The following is a 26,740-nucleotide window of genomic DNA, read 5'->3' as shown; positions in this document are numbered from 1 at the left end:
TATCACTTAGGGGTGAAACTGAGCCCGTTGTGACAATTGTCACTGGTTTTGTACCTCATTTGAGACTCTGATGGACAGATTTATCCGTATTGGTATTTTTCTTATTTTTCAATAAGACTGAGGGAAAACAAGCACTGTGTTTAAATTAGGAAAGTTTTCCAAGCATGGGCATGGTAAACATGTTTCTCTCTTTTATTGTAGGTAGAAAACCTCTCTCTTGGAACTTCAGGGTCCCTTTTTCTAGAAGCCACTGAAAGTAGTTACAAGCCATTAATGGAATGTGCTGTCGTGAAAAGAAACAGTCATAACATGATGGGTCCTGGCATCTTGAGACTCACATAGAAATTTCCCAGGGGCTTCTCATCACAACAAGATAGTTTATTTGCATAGATCGATATGTAGCATCTATTACTGAAGTAGGATTTAGCAAGTAATGTGTAAATGAGACTGATGTTTGGCTTAAACCAACTGTCTCATTGTACTACTAATAAAGACATATTCTTTTAATCTCCAGTGAGTATTGATTTGAGTGATTAATTATCTGTTGTTTTCACTGATCGATAATAGAAATCAAGCATTACTTCAAAAGTTTATCTAAAATAAAAAATAATTTGTTGTATGCTGGAGCATCTTTGTCCAGAGGCTTTTGAACTTCAGCATGGGTTGGAATTACCTGGAATGTTCTCTGAAATTCTAGATCCCTGTCCCCACTCCCAGGCAGTGTTACTCACTGGGTCCACAGTGTGCCAAGGAGTCTGCATTGTAAGCAAGCAGCATTTCTATTGTCTCTTCCCTTACTGGCTTAAAGATGGCAATGCCTTTTGGCTCAGTCACTGAGTAATATTGAACTTAGAAAGTGTTTGTTACTTGTCATTATTAGAGGAGCGACACACTAATGAGTCAGAATTACAGGATGATTTACAAATGATGAGGCAGGTCTCTTCTGGGAGAATGTCATCTATCATAGTTGAGTCTTCTCTGATTGTTGCAGTGACATCTTATATTCCCTACATCTGTGTTAACTTCCCTTTAGTCCGTCCCAAACACTATTCTAGGGAGCAGTTTCAAAGCACCCATGTGACCATATCACCACCACCATCATCACTGTGAACACTTGAAAATGGTGACTTCTGGGCTTCCAGTTTCCCTTGAAGTGGAGACAAAACCCCTTGACATGTATCCTGGCCCCATCTGAAGTCTCATCTTTCTCCCCAACAAATTGACCTTACAGACTTCTCAATTGTACTATCTTCCCACCTCTTGGTCATCTTCTTGTCCCATCTCATGAGGTTTTTAAAAAAAATTCATTCATTCATTCATTTGTTCATTTGGAAGGCAGAATCACAGAGAGAAGGAGACAGAGATCTTCTGTCCATTGGTTCACTTCTCAAATGCTTGCAACAGCCACTGTAGGACCATGCCTAAGATGGGAGCCAGGAACTCCATCGAGGCTTCCCACATGTGTGGCGGGAATCCAAATACTTGGACCGTTGCCTGCTGCCTCCCAGGTACATTATCAGGAAAATGAATTAGAATTGTGGAATAAGGGCCAGCGTGTGATGTAATGGGTTAAATCATGGCCTGTGGCACTGGCATCCCATATAGATGCCAGTTCGAGACTCAACTGCTCCACTTCCGATCCAGATCCCTACTAATGTACCTGGGAAGGCAGCAGAGGATGACTCAAGTACTTGGGCCCCTGCACTCACATGGAAGACCTGGAAGAAGCTCCTGACTTCAGATTGGCCAAGCTCTGGCTATTATGACCATTTGGGGAGTGAACCAGCAGATGGAAAATCTCTCTCTCAGTAACTCTGTCTTTCAAATAAAATAAATCTTTAAAAAAAGATTGTGGAATAACTAGGACTTGAGCTAGGTATTCTAACATAGAATGCAGGTTATCTTAGATGGTGGCCTAATCCACTGCTCTGATTAACTCCTGCTCTGCATGCATATGTCAGCTCAGTCTGGCAAACCTTTCCTGATTGCTCTTTAATATCCCTTTGTTTCTAGTTCTCAAAGCACCTCAGAACTGTTCTGTACAACACACTTATAGAGTACAACTTTACATTGGTATGTCATATCGTGATACCTGTTTTCTTCCACAAGACTCCATGAGAACAAGAGCCACATGTGTCTTTACACCTCTATATCCCTGGCCTCTTCCATTGTACCAGTGACATAGCCACTGCTCAGCTAATATTTGTTAAATAGGTATATTAATTAATGAATTAATATACTTATTTATGAATTAATCATAAAGTGATCTTACTGTTCATTGAGTCCTCCTGTGTGCATGGCCGAAGGACACTGACAACCTGAAGATAAGTAAAACACATTCACCTATTTGGGGAATCACATTATGATTATTTTCCCCAATAATTTATTTAATGCCTACAGACTTGCAGAATGGGCTGCAGCCAGCCCTGGACAACTGTACTGTCTGTTCTTTGGACCAACGAGGCTCCCTGGCTTGTCATCTGTCTGAGCTGAATTGATCCAACACAGAGCTTTGGTTTGATGGATATTACTTTGCATAGGCCTGATGATGCTGGGTACTTGGGAACAAATGTGAATCATTACCCTGGTTTCCACTTAGAGAAACTTACAGCTCTAACAATTGCTTTATGTACTGACAAGGCAAAATTTGATTTACACCCTTTAATGCTAACTGAGCTCCTAAATCTTTAGCTTCCTGAGTACTGGCTAGTATTTGTGGAGGCAAACAATCTTATGGTCACAACCATATATGAAATATGTGGGGGATGAAAGTTTTTGGTATGGTAGCCTCACTTTTTAGAATCCACTGCTGTGTAAAGTCCATAAAAATGAAAACAGGTCACCTCTCGGAATCAACTCATTCTTCTCACAGTTTGGCATCCTCTTAAGTGAACCTGGCTTATTTTTCTTTTTTCTCTCTTGGGGTTTTATAAGGAGAATCTATTTTATTTAGGGCTGTTGTTTCTGACCTTAGTCTGTCTGCACTATATATATATATATATATGTGTGTGTGTGTGTGTGTGTGTTAAGTAAAGCAGAAACTATAATTTATCTTATTGTTACTGATTGAAGTGGGTTGCTTATGTTTGGAGAGAATACAAACAGTTGATTTTTTAAATGATAGTCATGCTTTTGTGAGAGTAAGATAAATTCAGCAACTATCTGGAATTAACAATTAGGCCTACCAGTAGAGTTAAACCATTCTTCTCTCCGTTCTTTCTCTCTTCTCCCTGTTTCTCTGTGCTTATTTTTCTCTTCTGCTTACTTAGCCTTGCTCATTCCATCCTCCCCCTCTCTATTCTGTTATCCTCTGGCACACTCACTAGTAAATGATGGACTTAAGTGGAGGCAAGGGCAGACTTTGCTGGAAATCCCACTTTCTGGAATGGTTCCCTGGCGTTTTAGAACATAGAGCACCAGAAAGTAGGCTTTTGTGTTGATGGCTGGTCTGTAGGCAGCATGAAGATGTGGCCTTCCCTCCTGAGGTCACATTGGAGCAGTCTGCAGCTGCAGCAAGTGTCAGTCATCAGCACAGCAGCAGTGCCCCACCCACACCCCAGAACCATGCAGAGTGCTCCTGCGACTCCCAACCCCCAGTGCGTGTCGGAGAGCACTCTGATGCCAGGCGCACACAAAGCCTCACTGCCTGTGGCAGTTGGGAAGTACCAGGAATGAACATTCCAAAAGCTACCCTCACCCAGTGATTCTTAAAAGGTTGGGATGCATAAACCTCCCAGCTCCCTCCCACCAGGGTCAGGTGCTTCTGAGGCCTGTGGTTTGTACCATTTCTGCTTCTTGTGGGGCTTCATTTTACTTGCTTGGTACTCTGCTTTTTCATGGTTCCCGTCGCTTCCTTAGCTCATTTCCTTGCTGATGTTTCCGGCATTGCCTCAGTAAACTACTTTCACTCAAATCCTTGCTTTCTGAGAGCCTATGTTGGATACTAATGACTTAGAAATCCTGAGAAGCTGAGCTGTATAAGGGCTCTTTGGAGGTGACTACATTTTACAGATCTTGACTTTTCTATCAGTGCCCTTCATTGTCTGCTTCTCAGCATTAGAGTTCTCATACATTCCCACCTTTGCTGCCATCTCCAATGCTCCCTGTCCTCCTTATTTCTTCAGACAACTCCATTTTCTCCCTCTTGAGAAAGTTTTCCACTTGCCTCTGCGATGCCGTTCAATGACAGCTCCTTGTGTTTCCTTCTCTTCCCTGCCAAGCTTTGGAATGAGCATCTGAGAAAATTGCCTCTATTTTCTCTCTTCACTTTTTGCTTAAGCACTAACAATTTGGGTACCATTGTCACACTTTAGTCAAACAGCTCTCAGGTTCCCACTAACAACTTCCTTATTACAAAATGTAAATGTCCTTTTTTCTGTTCCCATTGAACATAGAACATTTTCTTCCTTAAAATTGTGTCTTGAGTAATCGAATTGTTACAACTTGAGGGACGTTTAATCCAAATCTTTCACTTTATATGTGAAGGGGACTAATAAAGCCTAAAAAGATTGAGTGATTTGCATTGCAAGGTTCAAAAAATGTAAAAGCTGGGCATTGAATCCAGGGCATCTGACCTTCTGTCCTTGGTAGAGTCTGTTCTACTCAAAGAACATAACTCATTTCTTCCTACATACATTCCTCCCAGCTGTTCTTTCACCATAGCCCGTTATTCTCCACTGTAGCTGTCAGAATGGTATTCCTAAAATACCGATCAGCGCCTTTCACTCCCCAGCCTAGCCTCTGATTCTTTGTTACTTCACTTAAGACAAAATCCAAGCTCCTTTTCATGCCTTGCAAGACCTATTAAGATATCATTTTGTATCTTCTTACTCTTGCAGTCAACAGGCTGCAGCTCACAGACTCTGGCTCTGCTCGCCAGCGTGGAGGTTTTGGCCCCACCACTGGGCAGTGCTTTGCTGTTCCTCCTCTTTGGAATGCTCTTCTCCAAGACCATCGCACAGCTGCTTTCTCTTCTTCATCTGAGGAAGTTCCCATACCTAAAATTTTCTCAACCCATACCATTGTCCACCACGTTGGACCTCTTCATTTTCTGCATGGCATTTTCCATAAGCCACAATTATCTTACTTACTACTTTGATTGGCAATTTATCATGTTTCTCAGCATTAGAATACAAATAATAGAATAAGGGAAGTTTGTCTTCTTTGACATACCTCCAGTACCTGGATCAACAGATGGCCCCAAGTCAGTGTTTAATAAAGAATTTTTTGAATTAAGAAATGAGTAAATGAATCATGTCTGATATTTGTGAGTGTGTGTATGTGTGTGTGTATTTCTAAGGATCCTTTCCCTCTTTTACTCTTTAATTCTATTAGTCAACTCACCTGGAAAAAAAATTATTTGCACCAAAATCAACTGGTTGCCTTATAAATAAATAGGGTAAAACTTATTCTTGACTGGCAGAATTTTTCAATTTTTTCTTTCACCAAATGCCCACTCTGACTCTGTGAGTGCTCAATTATATCATTCCTTCAAAATGTATCACATTCCATTTCCATGAAGACATGTCTCACAGCCTTCATTGATCACCCCTTTTTCAGATTAGATCAAATGACCCTATGTTTTATACAATCTGAATAGTCATTTATAATCTGTAGTGTCTTGAATTACTTTATATTTGTGCATAATGGGATGTAAGCACCATGCCTAGACACTTTAAGCATGTGAGTGTGCATACACATACTGGAGAACTTCTTTGTCTATTCTGTAATTGCAAATTTGGCTACTCTCTAAAATTTATTTGCATCCCTAAGATCAATACTTATAGGGCTTTCATGGCTATTCAGACATATTTAGAGAAAAGTTTTAGTCACGCTGCATATACTTTATTTGCTGAAGCCAAACAAGGCCACACTATACCTACTTCTTTTGGCCGTCTTACAGTAAATAAGTGTTCTTTTTGTACTCTGTTTGGTGAGATTTTTGTTTTCTGTGCTTTCTGTTGGTGATTTACTATTTAAGATGATCCTGTACATAGTGTTGAGCTGCTGTCTAGTGTTTCTAAGCACAAGAAGGTGGTACTGTGCCTTACAGAGAAAAGAGGTGTCATGTCGGGTTTGTTTATTCATGAGTTAACAATGCTTTTGGCTGTTAGTTAAATGCTAGTGTACCAAAAACAAAATAAATAAAGTATCTTCAAACAACATACATGAAGCATGGAAAGGTTGTGAGCAGAGGTTCACAGAAAACTAACTCTGAATTCTCCTAGAACAGTGGTTTGACATTTCCTAATCCAGTGTTCACGAAAACTATATGGAACAGAGTACTATGGATTATGAGAATGACTGTGTGTGTGTGTGTGTGTTGGCATCGAACTTCTTTAAGTGTTTTGGAAATAAGCCAGAATTTATTAAAGTGAAGTAATTTGCCCGAGATCATTTGCCAAGCTGCTCAATTGTAGATTCAAGTCTTTCAGCTTCCCATTTGCACAAAAAGGTTTTTTTCATCTTATTCAGTTGCAGGACTGTAACTATCATAGGCAGGTACTTTGAAATGTTTGTGGAAAATGGAATTAAAACACTATTTTTTATTTGGTGTGAAAAATGTTTGAAATCCTGCATAGTTTTTTTTTTTCAGAGCATATCTTTTTCTGTGACCTTTATGAGAACTTCTCTTAACATGTGTACAGGATACAAATGGAATTTGCTCTTTAAAGGAGCAATGAAAAACCATAATGCATACAGAAAAGTAGATGAAGGTAATGTTTTAAAAAATAGCATGTCTTGACCGGCGCCGCGGCTCACTAGGCTAATCCTCCGCCTTGTGGCGCTGGCACACCGGGTTCTAGTCCCAGTCGGGGCACCGATCCTGTCCTGGTTGCCCCTCTTCCAGGCCAGCTCTCTGCTGTGGCCAGGGAGTGCAGTGGAGGATGGCCCAAGTGCTTGGGCCCTGCACCCCATGGGAGACCAGGAGAAGCACCTGGCTCCTGCCATCGGATCAGCGTGGTGCGCTGGCCGCAGCGCGCCTACCGTGGCGGCCATTGGAGAGTGAACCAATGGCAAAAGGAAGACCTTTCTCTCTGTCTCTCTCTCACTGTCCACTCTGCCTATCAAAAAAAAAAAATAGCATGTCTTAGAATTTAGGTTTTGTATGTACTTGTAGTGATATCAAATATTAAAAGTAGAATATCTTTTCTTTGAAAGATGAGTTGATCGCAGTATCCATACATTTCATATTCCTTATCATTGCAGTGAAAGTCTGACTAGCAGCCAGACCTTAAACAAAGCATCAAAGCTGTAGAAATGCTTCAATAACCTGACTTGTTTCCTGGCCTGTGGATGTGCACATTAAACTTTGTCGGCATTTATCAGAGCTGAAGTCACACTTGCTGTGAGAGTGAACACATTAGCACATTTATGTGGTTAAAGAGCCTCAAACCTGATTTCATAAAGAATTATTGTCTTCCTAATCAATTGTTCATTTATCCAAGAGACTGTATTTTATTCTAATGTCTGCACAAAACAAATTCATATGGATCAACTTACTGGCTTCACAGTTTCCATACACACACACATACATATGTAAATACAGATGCTAACAGGTAAATGTGTACCTTGAGATGTGTTTTTCATATTTTGATTTTTTTTTAAAAAAGTGGTTAAATCAAATACTTTTGAAACCTCCTAAGTACCTTGGCGCAGTTTGAAAACTTTTTTGTTTTTCACTCTCTTCTGCTGTTCTTTGTGAAGTAGATAGTATGTGTGCTTGAGGGTAAAATTCATTTGAAAAATGAGCTTAGTAACAAATACAAATAAATATCTCACCATTGGTTACTCAGTTCAGTGGTTGGCAGCCAGCCGCATTGAAGCAAAGATGTGAGCAGTGTGGTGTTTAGAACTAAGTAGTGTGATAGAGTGATGTCACTGGTTGTGGACGTGAGTCTTGACGGATGTACACAGTGGATAGGATTATTTTCATATGGTATTCTCTTAACGTTCCTTTTCTCTTGAAAACAAGAGCTAAGTATGATATTAAGCAGCCTTTCTCAAACTCCAAAAAGCTATCAGAGACAAGGTTGAGTGAGGAGCTTTGAACAGGAAGACAAGACAGAATCACATCCTGTCTGTCTCCATCCTACTCAACAAATCCTATAGTGTTAAAAAGTGACTGAGGGATCCTTAAAAGCTGGGTTATCGTGGAGCTGAAGGAACTAATTGGTTTCAATTGAGAATTCATGAAATTTTATTCTTCCTTATTAATTACATGGTATATGTCCAGTTATTTTAATGATTCTATATTTGAAGAACAAAACCTTTTACAAATGAAAGTATGAAGGTCGATAGATTTTTCCTAGTTTAAGACATAGCTGAATTCTGTTGTGCAGATAAAAACAGACTAACTGCATGACTCCACCTATGGCTTAGCTGGCTGTGTTGCTCTCCAGCTGGGCAGAGGACAATTGAATTCTGAGGTGGTTGACCCCATGGCTTTGTCCCGGCATGACTTGGTAAAAACATCACCTGTGTGTACCAATATAAGCAACACTCAGAATTTTCTTAGCAGATTCCACTCTACCTCAGTCCTGGTAAGAACACAGAAGTAATTAGGGGATTCCAAACTTTTCAGCCTTAAGACCCAGGCTTGTTTTTCAGGGGAAATTATTGAAAATAATAATTCTTTCTTGTTTTAGGAAAGACTGCCAGAGGAAGAAAGAAAACACAACGAAGCTTTGGAAGATCTTCACATGGTAGTAGATGAGGATTCAAGGAGCGAAAGCAGCAGCACAGATGAGGGGAAAGACAAGACCAAATGGCTGCTAGAAAGATTGAAAGCCCTAGAGGTAAGAAATGAAGCAATTTTCACACATTTAAAGAAAAATAACAGCAGCTGCTTCTTTCACTGAAACTGGTTTGGAGTGAGGATAAATCTTCCTTTCTTCCATCTCCCAGACTAATGCAGTCTAGCGTCTCCCATTGAGGTCTATTTGTCAATGATGAGGTAAAAGTTAAAATTTGTAGCACTATGTGAGAGTCTTGGGCCACTAGCTATGATCATATGGCCTTAGAAAGAGTATATGACAATAATTCACTTTAAATTCATTTCTGCTTTCCAAGTGGATCCACTTTTAAAATCGCAAGCTCCTTGAGGGAAGGGGTTGTGTGATGTGTCAGCTTGTCTTCCCTCTGTCTAATGAAGTGAATGAGTGACTGAATGAATAAGTAAGATACTCAGTGGAATATAAAGAATGATTATAGCATGCATGTAAATGTTAAGAAGTAGAACTATTTCTTTGGAAGAAATATCTTGTGTAGAAAGAAATTCAATATATAAAGCTGGGCAGTAGGCATTTGGCCTAGTGTTTAGAATGCCTGAGTCCCACGTTAGGGATCCTGGTTTCCAGTTCCTGATGCTAGCTTGCTGCTAACACGCACCTTGAGAGGCAATAGTGCTGACTTAGGTGCTTCCGTCCCTGTCATCCACATAGGTAACCCAGGTTAAGTTACTAATTGATGCCTGTACCAGGCATTTGGGAAGTGAATCAGCAGAGAGGAGTCCATCACCTGCTTTCTATCCACCTGTGTCTCTCTGCTTCTCAATTAAAAAAGTAGAGCTTCCAACTTATCCCCATTCAGTAGGATGCTGACCGTGGGTTTTTCATAAATAGCTTTGATTATATTGAGGAATGTTCCTTCTGTACCCAATTTGCTTAGAGTTTTCATCATGAAAGGGTGTTGAATTTTATCAAATGCTTTCTCTGCATCTATTGAGATAATCATATGATTTTTCTTCTGCAGTTTGTTAATCTGGTGTATCACATTGATTGATTTGTGAACATTGAACCATCCCTGCATACCAGGGATAAATCCATTTGGTCTGGGTGGATGATGTTTCTGATGTGTTGTTGCATTCTATTGGCCAGAATTTTAGTGAGGATTTTTGCATCTATGTTTATCAGGGATATTGGTCTGTAATTCTCTTTCAATGCTGCATCTTTCTCTGGCTTAGTGATTAAGGTGATGCTGGCTTCATAAAAAGAATTTGGGAGAATTCCATCCTTTTCGATTGTTCTGAATAGTTTGAGAAGAAATCAGCCCTTAAGGCATTCAGATCCCACTGAAAAACCATGAGAGTATTTCAGGCATGGAAAGCCAAGACACTCTGGCAAAAAAAAAAAAAAAAAAACAAAAACAAACCAAATGAAAGATCTCCACGAGTGATATCCCAATGGAAAGAACAGGTCATCAAAGAAGGAGGTACCTTTCTCTGAAGGGAGGAGAGAACTTCCACTTTGACTATGAACTTGTCTAAATATGATCAGAGTCGGTGAACTCAAAAGGCTTCCATAGCCTTGGCAACTCACGACAAGAGCCTAGGATGATTACTGACGCCATAAGCAAGAGTGTCAAATTGTTAAGTCAACAACAGGAGTCAATGTGCACTTACTCCTCATGTAGGATCTCTGTCCTTAATGTGCTGTACATTATGATTTAATTCCATAACTAGTACTCAAACAGTATTTTTCACTTTGTGTTTCTATGTGGGTGCAAATTGTTGAAATCTTTACTTAATATATACTAAACTGATTTTCTGTATATAAAAAGAATTGAAAATGAATCTTGATGTGAATGGAAGGGGAGAGGGAGCAGGAAAGGGGAGGGTTGTGGGTGGGAGGGAAGTTATGGGGGGGAAAGCCATTGTAATTCATAAGCTGTACTTGGGAAATTTATATGCATTAAATAAAAGTTAAAAAAAAAGTAGAGCTAAAACCAGGCTAAAGGTTCTTTTAAGGAGCTTTGGGAGCACAATATAGTGAAAGCCACAGATTCATTGTTAGTGCATTTAGCATCACAAGTAACATCACAAGTATTAATTCCTGAATCTTTATAATAGTCATCAAAAAACATTCCAATTGTTTACAGTTGAGATCTCACATACTGAAAGACTTTATCAAAGTCATCTTTTTCCATGTGATGCCTTAACTGCTTTGCGTAAGTTCACCAAGGACTTTATCTACCATCTAAAGCCCTAGTTGTACCACAGGACCTATAAAACTCTGAGAACTTCACTAATGTACAGAAACATGCTTTGTTTCCAAAACCACCCTGCCTATCCATTTTTCAGAGTGAATATGTCCATCTTATTGTAATTTCCAGAACAATAACATGGCATAATGTTTATGATTATAGATTTAGATTACACATTAAGATTATAGCCAGATTCTCAGGGTTTGGTTCCAATATGTGATCTAGCTTAAAAAACCTACAAAGCTTCTTAGGACCTCAGTGACTTTTTTTTTTCAACTGCAAAGAAGAGGATAGTAATAACTAATCTTACAGGGAAGTATTGATTATCAAATGACTGCCTGATACAGGGGTACCTGGTGTGTAATGTCTTATCCAATTATTCCGAGGTCTACCTTAGATCATGATCCCCCTACTTATGTAAATACAAAGATTAGTACAAGAACTATGAAATAAAAAAAAAATCTCAGCTACTCTACACTGGTGTGACTGAAGGCCGAGAGATAAGGAAGTAGCCTCAAACACAGGGTAGAAGAGAGGTCAGCTTAGAGAACCTCTGGAACCTATCCTGGGAGAAGGTCAGAAATCATCCCTGAACTCTCAACGGTTCTCACACTTTAGTTATAATTTTTAAAGTATTTTTAACTTTTTTTTTATTTGAAAGGTAGAGAGAAATCTTCCATCAATTGATTCACTTCCCAAATGCTGGAAACATCCAGGGCTAGGGGCTAAGCTGAAGCTGGGAGTCAGAAACTCATGTGGGTCACTCCTGTGAGTGGTGGGGACCAAGGACTTGAGGCATCTCCTGCTGCTCCCAGGGTGTGCGTTAGCAGGAGCTGGAATTGGAAGCAGAGCTAACACTCAGACTCAGGGACTCTGAAGTGGGCTGTGTCTTCATGCTGTACCTGCCCCATGCCTGTGTCCTCTTTAAAGACAGTTCTTGTAAAAGCTATAAGGCTTTCTCAGGGAGGCTGGAGTTGCTATTTGAGAGTTTTCAAAAACTGACAGCTTTGACTTGAGGTTAAATGAAATAGATTCAATAGTAGGAATGTGTTGATATTATAATTTCTTAGTTCCTTAGAACTATGTACTTAAGCTGTTTTTATTTATGGATTATAGTAAGAATTGGTTTTGGTTCATCTCATTGTCATAGGCAACTTTGTGAAGGACATTTTATTTAATCATAAACTTCCCCATTTAAAGGAAAAGTGCTGTTTTTTTTTTCTTCCACATAAATCTTTACACTTCAGGTGATAACTCTTGCATCCAGCATTAGTTGGATGGAAAAGATGATATCTTTAAGTGTCATTGAGCCCCATAATTTAAATTCACAAAAATATTTTATTTTCTCAATTTTCTAAACTCACAGTATCACTGTGAATTACCTAAAATTCTGTGTTCACTATTAAGTGAACTTTCTCCTTGTACCCAAATCTCACTTTCCTCCACTTGAGGATACTCTAACATTTTATTACATAATATATAAATATATATATTATATCTGAAGGTTCTTCAAGAAGTTTATGGAAAATACATATTATAAAAAAACTGCATGGATTTCAGATGTCTTTTCACAAAAATAAATTTACCCTTTGATTTCATTTCCATTAACTTTCTGAAGTAGCCTTTAGTATCCCAATTTCCACAAAAATTTCATATGCTACTTTATTTCTTATTACATATACTCAAGGTATATAGCATCCTTTGCATAGGTTAAAACTGTTGTGGTGGCGCAGCACTGAGGCAGAAAGGGTTAAGCCACCCTTTGCAGCATTGGCATGCTATATGGGCTCTGATTCAAGTTTGATCTTGCTCTTTGCAAATACACCTGGAAAAGCAGTGGAAAATGGCCCAAGTCCATGGACTACTGCCTCCCATGAGGGAGACCAGGCAGAAGCTTCTGGCTCCTAGCTTAGGCCTAGCCCAGCCCAGGCAGTTGCAGCCATCTGGGGAGTGAACCAGCGATAGAAGATCTCTCTCTCTCTCTCCATATGCTTCTCTCTTTCTCTCTGTAACTCTACCTTAAAAATAACATAAATCTGGCAAAAAAAAAAAAAATGAAAGATCTCTGCGAATGAGGTCCCAGTGGAAAGAACGGGCCATCAAAGAAGGAGGTACCTTTCTCTGAGGGGAGGAGAAAACTTCCACTTTGACTATGACCTTGTCTAAATAAGATCAGAGTCGGCGAACTCAAAAGGCTTCCATAGCCTTGGCAACCCATGACAAGAGCCTAGGGTGATTACTGATGCAATAAACAGGAGTGTCAAATTGTTAAGTCAACAACAGGAGTCACTGTGCACTTACTCCCCATGTAGGATCTCTGTCCTTAGTGTATTTTACAATGTAAATTAATGGTATAACTAGTACTGAAACAGTACTTTACACTTTGTGTTTCTGTGTGGGTGTAAACTGTTGAAATCTTTACTTAATATATACTAAACTGATCTTCTGTATATAAAGAGAATTGAAAATGAATCTTGATGTGAATGGAAGGGGAGAGGGAGTGGGAGATGGGAGGGTTGTGGGTGGGAGGGAAGTTATGGTTCGGGGGAAGCCACTATAATCCAAAAGCTGTACCTTGGAAATTTGTATTTATTAAATAAGAGTTAAAAAATTATTATGGGAAATTAAAGGGCTAATTTTCATGCGAAAATATTGCAATTAAATGTATTAAGGTGAATAAGAGTTTTCTCTGCTAGATCATTCCTGTCTATGAAAGCAAGACAGTTAAATTGCTGACCATAAACATTTTGTTAATCAGCGACCCCTGCTTCAAATTAGTTTAATGTAATCAAACCTGTCTGTACCTCACAGTTATATGTAGAATTTGTAGTCCATAGGTAAATACCCAAAACATTCTTTTTTTAAAAATTTTTATTTATTTGAGAGGTAGAGTTACAGACAGAAGGAGAGAGAGAGAAAGATCTTCTATATCTTCTATCTGCTGGTTGGCTTCCTAATTGGCCACAATGGCCAGAGCTGGCCTGATCTGAAGCCAGGAGTCAGGAGCTTCTTCTGTGTCTCCCACGTGGATACAGTGGCCCAAGAACTTGAACCATCTTCTACTGCTTTCCCAGACCATAACAGAGAGCTGCATCAGAAGAGAAGCAGCCAGGACACTAACCAGGGTCCACATGGGATGCCAGCACCACAGGTAGAGGCCATGTGTGCTACGCCACAGCCTTGCCCCTGAAAACATTCTCTAGGTACTGGGATTAGATAAGTTTTTAGACTACAATGGGAGCTGATCACAGACTCCCACGTGGATTGAAAGATTTGAACAGAAGATCCCTTTGCAAGATGTCAGGGGAACTGACCATAGCGTATCAGATGACTTTGGGGAAAATGTGGTGTTGTATAGCACTGATTTTCCCATCAATGTGTTTTTGAAACAACCATGTCTGTATAATCTTTCTTGGCCCTCTGTGTGGTAGGAATCAGAGAGGAATGATGGTTAGGCTGATGGAAATTCATTCTGTTCTCCAAACAGTTCCCGAGAAAGTGTGGGAAAGGAGATGGAGTTATAGTGTGGTTTTGGGTTAATATATGACAGTAATACTCAAAACCAAGTTGACTTTGAGCAATACTGTGTAGGGACCTCATCGCAAGCCTGAGGAAAGTCTAGAGTCCCCACATCCACCTCTGTCTTGTTGCCTATGTGGTCCTTTCTCGGTTCAGTTCCTGCTCACATTCACCTTCCAACCCTTCTCCTCTCAGCACCAACCTCATGTGAAACAAAGCCCCCTTACTCAGTTATGCCAAAGTGCAATCCCACAAGAGATCTGGGGTCATTGGAGACTGTTCTGGAGGCTCAAAGCCTTCAACTTGGCCTTCCTAGAGCTGTTTCTCCATAGTCCTTTGGGTGCAGGAATTCTCAGTAGCCCACTTCTCCTCAGTTCCCAGCTCCCACCATAGAACTGGGCCAGTTCTTTCCTACTTACTCCTTCTTCCCACCATCAAGTTCCCTGTAAATTATTATGCAGAGCTCTTTAGGTCTCCATACTTCACTTTATGGACTCACTGCATACTGTGTCCAGGCTCATGAAGGTATTTTGCTTAATAACAACCTTACTTTCCTAAAAAGAACTCTAGGGCTAGTAGTCAATACATGAATTACATACATTCAAACACACACACACACACACACACCACAGACACATATTTTCTTTCTCTTCTTAACTGTTGTATTCTCACCTGAGTGCCTCGCAATCAGCCATTTTCATTTGTTCATGAAGGTAGGCCATTCACCCTGACTACCTAGCCACTCCTCTCCCAAGTCTTTGCCCATATTTGTTTAGGGTCCTGATGTCTGTTGGTGAAGCCATCTGGTAGACTTTGTATCTGTGCCATAAGGGCTTCCTGGAAGATCTGGATGCTACCTGGACATTCTGTTTAAATGTTCAATGCCCAGTATGGTATTTTCACTTAGGTTTTCAAGGTTCCTGCTGCAGAGACTGCTTATTCAGCTTAGGAAAATACTCTCATCATTCCCAACAGCATCATCGTGTGCTAGGTCCCTCTGTGAAATGAATATTCTACTCTGTGCTACTGGTCCTAGGAGTCCTGGGAGACCTGCTCTTTAGGATGCTTCAGCTTCATCTTGTGTCTCCCCCCTTCTCTACTACTGTGCTTTAACATCTGGCCCTGGGTTTGTTCCTGACATGTTCCTTGAATCCATGTTTTCTTTGTCTCCAGCCCTCCTCCCTAGTATCCCTGCCTCCCCTTCCCACATTCATGGACCAACTCTGTGCCTGACTATAAATCAAGCTAGATATGCCCTTTGTTCACTACCAACTCTCATAGCATCTCTGATTCCCAGACTGTAACAAGGGGAAGAACAGAATTGACACCACCTGAGAGCTCTAAACCTCCAAGTAAATGTTGATGTCTTAGCTGTGACCTCAAGTTTGGAAGAACTTGATCTCTCAGAGGAAGGATTTCTTTAATGCAGAAAAATATGGCAATTAAATGCATTAAGGTAAATGAGACTATTTTCTACTAGATTATACTTATCTATAAAAGCACAACAATTAAACTGCTGAGCGTAAGTGTTTTATTAATCACTAATCCCTGTTTAAAATTAGTTGGAAGTAGTCAAACATGGTTTTACATCACAATTTTTGTAGGGCTTATAGTTACTGAATATGCTGATATATACTGAATACATTCTGTAGGTTCTGGGATTAGAGTGCTTTTCAAGGCCCCTGACCCCAGTGAGCAGATACAGGAAGTATATCCTTAAGTAAAATAATATTTAAATAAATTAACTAAAATATTTCTGTGGGGAGCATTGTTGTATAGTGGGTTAAGCTACCACTTGGGATGCTTGCATCTCTGCATCTCATTTTGGAGTTCTAGCTTGAATACTAGCCTCTCTGCTTCAGATCCAGGTTCCTGCTAAAGTGCCTGGGAAGGTAGCAAAAGATAGCTGAAGTCCTTTTGTCCCTGTCACCCACACGAGAAACTTGGATGAAGGTCTTGGCCCAGCCCCAGCTGTTTTAGACATTGGAGGAGTGAACAGCAGATGGAAGCTCTTGCTATCATGTTGTTCATTCTCTTGCTCGCTCACTCACTTTGTCATCTTGTGTATCAAATAAATAACTAGAGCCTTTAAAAACATCTCTAAGTATGTGATGTAGTAGTGTAGTAGAAGAAGTGTGAGATAGGGGTGGGAGAAGAATTTACCTAAAAAGACCTCTGATAATTTGTATGTCATATGAATAATAACACATAGCTTAGTGAACATTGGCAAGTATAAAAGCCCTCTTAGAGCATGGTAGAAATGTTAGTTACAGGGCTGGAGATAAGGACTTTGTCCTGGGACATAAGGTATATGATTAAAGCATTGAAAGAAGGTGAGTCAGGGAGGACTGGACCTTGTAAATCCTTATAAGCCACAGTTACAATAAAGAATCTGAGAATAAGTTCAAAGGGAAGCTATTACAGATTTTAACCTATGAAATACATGACATAAATTTTACATTAGAAATGCAATTCTTGAAGTTTTTGTGGGCTGATTGTAGGATGGTGTAAAGTAAGGGACATGATGCAGAAGGAAGTTTTTTAGACTCCAAACAAAAGATGTTAGTAGACTGCTCTAGGGTGGATGTCTAGAATCAATAGGAAATAATTCCTGTGGCCTAGAGGACTAGTGGGGAGTGATGGTGATCTTTTTTTAAAGATTATTTGAAAGGCAGAGAGTTACAGAGAGGCAAAGGCAGAGAGAGAGAGAGAGAGAGAGAGAGAGAGAGAGAGAGAGAGAGAGAAGGAGAGACAGACAGAAAGAGAAGTCTTATATCCACTGGTTCACTCCCCAAAAAGCCACAATGGCCGGAACTGGGCCGATCTGAAGCAAGGAGCCAGGAGCTTCTTTCATGTATTCCAAGACCTTGAGCCACCTTCAACTGCTTTCCCAGGCCATAACAGAGAGCTGGGTCAGAAGTGGAGCAGCCCAGACTCAAAACCAGCACCCATGTGGGATACTGGCACTGCAGGCAGCAGGTTTACCAGCTATGCCACAGTGCCAGCCCTCTGATGGTAATCTTGTAGGCAAACCCTTAACATGGGGACTTAACCTGTTCCAGTGCTGCTCCAATTACCGTGCATATTTATACTGTTTTAATCTTCATAACAACCCTGTGGTGTAGAGCAGTTATTTTACAAATGAGGAAACTGAGGCTCAGAAAGTTTGAATACTTTACTCAAGATCACATGGTCAGTAAGGAAAAAGGTATCTGAACTCTAGTTGTGTGGCTCCACTATGCTGTGCTGGTAGGGTATGGTCAAATAAAGTCATATTTTATAAGAAAAACCTATAGGAATTACTGATGGATTACATGTGGAATAAAAGAGAAGGTGAGAGATCAAGAGTGACTTTGAGTTTTTTGTCCTTCACAACCAAATATGAGGCTGAATCAGATTCCTCTGAGAGACACAAATCTTGTAGAAAAGGTAACTTAGAGAAATGAATATGTAGTCATCACTTTGTTTTGCCTGTTGAGATGCCTATTGACCATTTAAACCGTGATGTTCAATAGGCTGTTGGATATACAAGGTCGAAGTCAGGACTGGAGATATGGATTTAAGAGTCATCAGCATATAGATGACATTTTGTATTATGAGACTAAGAAAGGTCACATCAGAAGTGAGTGTAAATGTGATCAGGAAGAGAGCAGAGGACAGAGCGCTAGGATGCCTCTGTGATAGAGATCTGGAAGAGGATTGAGAGCCAGCAAGTAAGCCTGAAAGAGCAGGTAGGCGGAGAATCCAAAGTGAGATGTCCTTGAAAATAAAGAAGAGTTTCAAGGGCAACCTTGTGGAATGCTGCAGAGAAAATAAGTTATGTGGAGCTCAGAATCCATTACTGACTCTGGATCTTGATAACGAGAAGCTATGATCTGGCTAATAAGAGTCTCTGAGAATGGTAGGAAGGAAAAGATAAGGAGCTAACATAAATAGATAGCATTTTTGAGAACCTTTACTCTGAGTAGTTAGAGTTGAACCTGAAGAAGCCAGAAGCCTTGACACAAGAGAAACTTTCTGAAAGGCAATGTGAAGATATGTTGGTGTGCTGATGGTCAAGTCCAATAGAAAGGGAGAACCAGCCAAGTGCAGAAAGGATCACATGACAAGACAGAAATCAAGGGGCCATGAGCCTTGGTCTTTTTGTAACAGCATGCTCTGGTGGGACTAATCTACTCCCATCAGATCTGACCAGCATTAATCAGTTCATGACAGAGGAGCCCCTATGACCTAATTAGCTCCTATGCTGTGGTACCTCCTACGTCCAACAGTACATCAGCACCACTGTATGGGAGACCAAGCCTCCAGCACATGAACTTTTAGGGGAGAAACCATATCAAAACCATAGCAGATTTTTAGCAGGATATGTACTGCCATTGAAATAGTTTAGATCTAGTTAAATACCGAACCCAACTTGCTTTCATGGATCTTAGTCAACTTTAAATCTTAACTTCCTTTGGCCCTGAGCTTGAGTGGACTTTTTCTAGGTCTTCAAGCTCATGTTCAGAAGCCCTCCCCACACGTGCCCCATGTCAGAGAACTCTTGAGCCTGAGGAAACATGGCATCAAAAGAGCCTTAGGATGACTTCTTACCTATGTGTGGCACCCCTGAGGTCGTAACGGATATGCCCAGGTGTGGCTTTGACTCTTTGCTCATGAGATGAAGTCTAATTTCTTTTTTTTTTTAAAGATGTATTTATTTATTTGAAAGTCAGAGTTACACAGAGAGAGGAGAGGCGGATATATATATATATATATATATATATAGAGAGAGAGAGAGAGAGAGAGAGAGAGAGAGAGGTCTTCCATCCACTGGTTCACTCCCCAATTGGCTGCAATGGCTGGAGCTGTGCCAATCCAAAGCCAGGAGCCAGGAGCCAGGAGCTTCTTCCAGGTCCCCCACGTGGGTGCAGTGGGCCAAGGACTTGGGCCATCTTCCACTGCTATCCCAGGCCATAGCAGAGAGCTAGATCGGAAGTGGAGCAGCCAGGTCTCGAACAAGCGCCCATATGGGATGCCGGCACTCCAGGCGTTAATCCACAGCGCTGGCCGATGAAGTCTAATTTCTTAATGTTCCTTATTGGCTATGTATTAATCTCTCCCTTGTTCTTCCACTCATTTTCTCCTGTCCTAAGGCAATGTAGAAAAATTAGAAAGTTGTAAAGCAGGATGCTGGTAGTAGTCTGAATATGAATCTATGATTGTTTCCTTCTAATCTTTAGTTTCTATGCCTGTTAGCTGATAGGTAACTTCAAACAGCTGTCTTAAGGTATCTAACATCTGTCTGTTTACATCCATGTTTGGATCACAAGCAACAACCCTAAGCCAGGATTGGAGACAAAAACTGCTATTCAATAAAAGAGCTTGCATCAGAAAAAAAAAAAAATCCCATTTGTGTAGTGTGTAACTTTGTACTAGCTATTTTCTGTTCACAAAGTTAGTGAATAGTCACATTATGGAAAACCAAGAAAATAAGAGCAAAATTTAAAATTCTATTGGCACCAACCAGCAATGACTGCTATTGACATTTGGGCATGTATATTTCCAATGTGCTATTGTACTTAATCTGATTAACAAATTATGAAATATTGTATAGTTTTGTAGCCTGATCTTTCATGTAATATATCAAAACTGTTTCTCCATGGTATTTGGTATTCTTCAAAAAAATATGATGTAATGACTGTGTAGACATTTATCAAATGGATGCTGAATACTCTGTTTAATCCTGTTTTTTGGCTAGTTTGGCTACACTCTCTTTATTTTTATGTTGCTATAACATTATACTGTATTGTTGTTACCATATTATATTACAGTGTTGTTAGCATCCCACACAATTCATTATACATATGTGTGTTAATAGAATATTTTAAGTGGACAATTTTTAAATAACAGTCTTCCAAATAGTTAGATGTGGAAGAATCAGTGGCTCTCCAAAATCAAGAATCCTAGAAATGATGCTGATGGAGCCTGCACCATTAATGAAGTAGCTCCCAATCTGTTCTCTCTAAGGAGCTACCATTTTCACTCAATCTGGGATAAACAATAGGAAGTCCATGAGCTGCTGAAACAATGCTAAGGATACTAATTCTGGGGGAAAGTTTACAATGCAGGAAAAGGCAGCTCTGCTATTCTGAAAGCATACTCTGTGAAGATGCCCTGTGATCACTCTTTGAGTTGCAGGTTGTACAGGCTTTCCTTAAACTGACTTCAGCAAAGCAAATGGTGGTTCTGTAACTATTAACTCGGGGTAACAATGGATGAGGGCCCAGATTAATGCAAGGGTTCAGACAAGGTCAGGAAGCTTTGGCCATCTCTCAGTTCTGCTATTCTAAGAGCTGGTTTCGTTCAGAGGTGGGCTTTCTCCACGTGATGGCTAAGGGGGAACTGAGGCAGCAGCACCAGTGGAAATGTGCCTTCTCTTTCCTCGCACTTGCAACAAAGTCTCTGAACTCCAGAGAAAGGTGTCACTGGCTGGCATCCATGCTGCATTCTCCTCATCACCATTGGAGGGTAAAGCTCCTCAAACCAATGGTTTGTCTCGATCCCATGATTTGGTAAAGTTTTGGTTATTTAGCTGGCAGAGTTGCTTTACCACCACTGAGAAACAAGTATTGTTTCTTAGCTATTATCTTTTTCCTTTTGTGGTCTCCCTGCCTCCCTTTTTCCTCTGTCTTTCTCTTTCCCTCTCCTTCTTTCTGTCTATGCATTTGTCCCCCTTCCTCCCTTACAGTCTGTTCATCTGTGTATGTGTTTCTTTCTGTGTATGTGTTGCTTTATTTTTAATTTTTTAAAATTTGACAGGTAGAGTTATAGACAGTGAGAGAGACAAAGAGAAAGGTCTTCCTTCCGTTGCTTCACTCCCCAAATGGCCGCCATGGCTGGCGCTGCGCCAGTCTGAAGCCAGGAGCCAGGTGCTTCTTCCTGGTCTCCCAGGCGGGTGCAGGGGCCCAAGCACTTGGGCCATCCTCCACTGCTATCCTGGGCCACAGCAGAGAGCTGGACTGGAAGAGGAGCGATCAGGACTAGAACCCGGTGCCCATATGGGATGCCAGAGATGCAGGCGGAGGATTAACCAAGTGAGCCATGGTGCTGGCCCCCCGCATGTGTTGCTTTCACTTTCTGTGTGTGTGTGTGTGTGTGTCTCCTCAGCCCACATCCTACCCTTTCCCATCTCCCTCCTTCGACATTTCTGTGTGTGGGATCCTGCTGAAGGTTGAAGTCACAAGGATCCACAGAGAATTATCTCTTCCCTTGAGATGCTTACACCATTGGAAAGATGACAAAGTTATGCTAATTAAAATAATAGTGCACTTTAAAAGTAAACAACAAGAAAAAGAGTGTGTACAAGGGTCAGTGTCACACAGAGATAGAGGTACCTGACTAAATTCTTTTTGAAGAAAGCAAGGAAAGAAAAAGGTGGCCTCTGAACTGTTGGTCTCTGAGGCTTTACACCAGTTTTCTGGGCAAATAGTAAGAGGAAGGAGAGGGGGAATTTCCTGGATAAAAGCAGCAAGCCTGAGGCAGCCTCAATGTGCTGTCAAAACAGGGGCCTGCCTGGAGCTTGTGGTGCATGTGGACAGAGAGAAGAGTAAAAGAAAAATTTGACCTGTCCTGTATGTGCAAGTTTGTGGAGCTACCCGTCTGTCCTAACAAAGAATTTTTAAACTTTTATTTAATAAATATAAATTTCCAAAGTACAGCTTTTGGATTACAATGGCTTTTTCCTCCCCATAACTTCCCTCCCACCTGCAACCTTCCTATCTCCCGCTCCCTCTCCCATCCCATTCACATCAAGATTCATTTTCAATTCTCTTTATATACAGAAGATCAATTTAGCATATATTAAGTAAAGATTTCAACAGTTTGCACCCACACAGAAACACAAAGTGTAAAGTACTGTTTGAGTACTAGTTATAGCATTCATTCACATTGAACAACACATTAAGGACAGAGATCCTATATGGGGAATAAGTGCACAATGACTCCTGTTGTTGACTTAACAAATTGGCACTCTTGCTTATGGCGTCAGTAATGATCCTAGGCTCTTGTCATGAGTTGCCAAGGCTATGGAAGCCTTTTGAGTTCACCAACTCTGATCTTATTTAGACAAGGCCATATTCAAAGTGGAAGTTCTCTCCTCCCTTCAGAGAAAGGTACCTTCTTCTTTGATGCCCGTTCTTTCCACTGGGATCTCACTCGCAGAGATCTTTCATTTAGGTCATTTTTTTTTTTTTGCCAGAGTGTTTACAGCTAACAGTGCTTCTTTTAAACTCATGGAACTGTGAATGCCTTTAGAGATGTTCTTAACTGATAGCCCCTTACATTTCCACAGTGCCTGCTATCTGTGGTTCCTTGGTGCTTCGGCCTATCTTTTAAGCATAAAATGACATGCCCAAACCCACCACATGGCACCGCCTGTGGTTCTGAGCTATCAAGAGAGTATTTAGGACTTTAAAACTCAGCATCCTCTCCACCATCCCAATTTTGGAAGAAATTTGGCTTGTAGAATAATAAGTTTAAGTTGTGCCCATCATCAATGCCTTAGATCAGCAGGTGTTTTCTTGTTGCCTGTCTCTCGCTGTTGATGTGAGGGAGCTGAATATGTCTGCAGTTTAGGTGTCCGAGTAATAGGCATTGGCCAAAGAGTCCTCACACCTTGAATTTTGCTAACATCTGCATTGCTAGTTACAGCAGCCCTTCGGCCTTCCAACTCCTGGAAGTTTATTCCATTAAGGCAACCTTTTATCAGTTGCTATCAATTGCTGAGGGCCAGGACAAAAAGTCCTCAGTGTGAGGTAGGCCAGCGTGTCAGATGGTATGTGACTATGTTGCCTTGCTGGGGCCAGACCTGGGGGAAAGCTTGTTAGAAAAAGCCAATATTCTGAGAAATAATCTGCATCAATAGGGTACCTGGCAGGCTCACGTTTGTGTGGGAGCTCGCTGGAAAGCCCCAGATCTTAGAGAAGGCCAATGCATCAAGGACTAATCTCCATAAAAACGGCAAGAGCTATCAAAGAAGAAAAATGAACCATAGGGCCAACATTAATTGTGCCCGGAGATAATTAGAACAAAGTGTTGTTAATTGTGTGTTGGTTTAATGTTACATAGCCGCGGCCTTGTTTTTTTCATGGGGAATATAAATTTTGATGTCAGAAACTGAAAGCTGGCTGGCTTGATTAATCAAAAGGCCCCCGTTGGCTTAGTTACAGCCAATTAGGTATTTTAATCCTTAATCTACAAAGTATGATTAAGCCTAGTTCATCATGAGTGTAAGTGGAAAACAAATCCTCCCATCTTGATTTCTTTTGCAGAGTGGGTGTCTGAGTTATCCTAGCTGTGATGTTTCTAAGTAACTTACCTGAGTGTCATGAATAAAACTCACACAAGCTGTGATTCAGAAAGCAGTGTGATTGATGAGCCGTCGAGTTACAGAACCACAGCATTCTATTAAGGCTGATCGTTTGCCAGGAGGAAATGTTACACTGCCTTGGGGAGCAAAAAAAAAAAAAAAAAAAAAAGTAGCTCTAGAATGGAGTCCAGAAAAATGCCCTTGTTATTTGATGTCACCTTTACTTGCTGAGTTAGCAATGCAGTGGCCCTAAAACTATAAAAAGCGTAAGAAATCCACCAAGGCTGATTTCTGATAACAGCCTGTGAGGGCCATCTCACTCAGTAGCATTCAAATTAGCTCCTACCCTAGGGACCCACTATTTAGGGAGTGGGGAATATGCAGTTTTACTTTATTACCAAAGCAATGTGATGCAAGTTCTATAATGGATCAGGGATTTTAAGATTTGGACGTGGGAGGAGAGATTATAAATACAAGCTGTCATGGTGTTGAAATCTCTACAGCATGAGTTTTAGTAATTACTCCTGTTTGAGGACTGCATTAAAAGACATCTTGGTTTTTATTTGTGAATTTAGATTTCTAAATGGAAGTGTCCTGGGTACACCCAGCGGCAGTTGTTTCTGCTTTTCTGATTGGATCCTGTTGGTGATAACACAGAGCGAGTAGGCTCAACTTGTCAGAGTTCAGTGATGGTCAGCACTCAGCTTGAATAGGGCAGAGGTGCTCTTCCAGAAACAAGTTCCACTGTGCTCTTTAAGAGGATACAGTTTCTGGATCAGTATTGTGGTGCGGCAGATTAAGCTGCAGCTTGCAATGCCAGCAGCCCGTATCAGAGTGCCAGCTCTAGTACCTGGCTACTGCCACCACTTGGGGAGTGAGCCAACAGATGGAAGATCTCTGTCACTACCTCTCTCTATCACTCTGCCTTTGTAGTGAATAAGTGAATTTTGAAGAGAAGACATGTACCTACAATATGTAATATGTACCTAAAATGAAGAAATGCTTTTAAAAATATGAGAGCTTTAGAAATTGTTGATGGAAGGTACATATTTTGGAAAAGAATGTGTGGATTTCAAGAAACCTTTGCAGCAAAATAAACCTAACTTTTACTTAAATTTTCCACAAACTTTTTAAAGTATTCTTATAGAATAAGGAACATGAGCAGTTTAGAAGTTTAATATCTTTTTTCTCTAGGCAGAAAGTCTTCCTTCACTTTCATCTCATTTGTAGTCACAGCCACAATCTTAGAAACATGAAAAGCATCTTTTCCTGTGACATCATCCTCATGTTTTGCTTTTTTAGGTGCCTAGGGCCGAAGTCAAATTGGTTTTGGTAATCTCATAAAAATACTCAGTTGATTGTGAATTCGTTTACAGGAGACTGCCTCCCATATAGTGTAATAACTTGCAGAAAGTAACTTTGTAGGTAATTCCAGATTAAAATGGGAAGCAACTTCATGCAAACAGCATAGGATGTGCAGGTGTTTCTGAGAGCATTTGTTAAAATGGATTTCTCAGAAATCTAAATAGCCAAAAAATCTCCCTGCAGTCTAGTTTTATGAGAGGGGCAGAGAAACAGTTTCTCCCCCTAAAAAGCAGTGTGAGTGAACATGGCTTGAGATGAATGGAAATTCTTGAGTACACACCCCATCTATGGCACTGTCCCAGCCTCCATGTCTCAAAGCTGATCTCAAGGGTCTCACTGCAAAGGCAAAAGAGCTTCATTGATAATTGCAGACAATCTAAAGTATGCTCATTATCATGGAATTATAATAAATTTGATAATCATATCAAATGTAATAATGATTGTATAATATTGAAATCTCTTCATGCTACCCAGATATAAATTTATTGGTAATGCATTTTGGGGGAAAAATATAAAACACTTATATTTTATGTAGTTAATTTTATGTAGGTCTTGAACTATGTTTATTGTTCCAAAAAAGAGGAATTATTCAAAAGTAATTTTAGCAAGATGCAGTCTAGAAGTACAGTGAAGACATTAATGTTTGAGATCTTTGAAAATTAATTTCTCTGATACTCAGCTGTTATAAAATAATAATTTTCAGAGCTTAAAGCTTTTTTTGTTCTTCTCGCCCTTTGCTCTGGCACCTTTACATTGCCAGCCACTTAGTTGCTTCCACTCATACACATAATTCAGAGATATTTGAGAGTAAACATGCTCTTAGTCATACAGTGGTTTAGGAATCATTTTATTTCATTAAGTATTTTCAAAATTTATTTGGAAGGCAGAGACAAATAGCTTTTTCTATCCAGTGCATCATTCTACAACCGCTGAAGCCAGGAGCCTGGAACGCAGTCCAGGTCTCCTATGTGGGTGACTAGGATCCAATTACTTGGCCCGTCAGCTGCTTTTGCTCAGAGTATGCATTAACAAGAAGCTCGAATTAGAAGCAGAGCTGGGACTCGAACCCAGGCACTCTAATTTGAGTGCAGGCATCCTAAGCAGCATCTTAACTGCTAACTGAGTGCCTGTCTTGGGACCATATTTTACAATATAGATGTTACTGTCATATAGCTATGGCAAGCCTAATGACTCAGAAGGTGACTGGCATTGAAAAGAGGTATTGTGCTCACCAATTCCAAGAGGAAGGGGCAATGGAGGAGCACCAGGGTCAATACAGAAGCTGAGGAAGGGAAGATGGAAGTTCAGGACAGGAATCTTTCATGGAGTATCTGTGGGAAGGAACAGGAGAGACAGGACGGGCAGGTCCAGGATCGGCAGTTTAAATAATTTCATCAGGCTGTGGGGCATACAGGCTCTTGCTAGTTGTCTGGTCCTTGGCCCTGAGATGGTTGGAGTAGGTGGATGGTGGCCCTTACTTTGTGAGCCCCACACTGAGGTGGTCAAGGATGTAGACTCTGCATT

At 40.5% G+C, this 26,740-nt stretch overlaps 1 protein-coding gene across 7 annotated transcripts in view; it reads left to right on the top strand.

Annotated features, from left to right (window-relative positions):
• Window positions 1–26,740, top strand: part of NCKAP5 (NCK associated protein 5) — a 957,082-nt gene that overhangs the window by 655,300 nt on the left and 275,042 nt on the right. For all 7 annotated transcript variants that reach the window (XM_062185802.1, XM_062185829.1, XM_062185796.1 and 4 more), the window contains one exon: window positions 8,649–8,798. In XM_062185802.1, coding sequence (XP_062041786.1) covers window positions 8,649–8,798 — 150 coding nt within the window. The remainder of the gene's footprint in view (window positions 1–8,648; window positions 8,799–26,740) is intronic.

This window comes from Lepus europaeus, chromosome 1 (genome assembly GCF_033115175.1).
Source record: "Lepus europaeus isolate LE1 chromosome 1, mLepTim1.pri, whole genome shotgun sequence".
NCBI classification, from domain to species: domain Eukaryota; kingdom Metazoa; phylum Chordata; class Mammalia; order Lagomorpha; family Leporidae; genus Lepus; species Lepus europaeus.
Note: the sequence above shows the minus strand (reverse complement) of the source record. Positions and strands in the feature narration are given on the sequence as shown.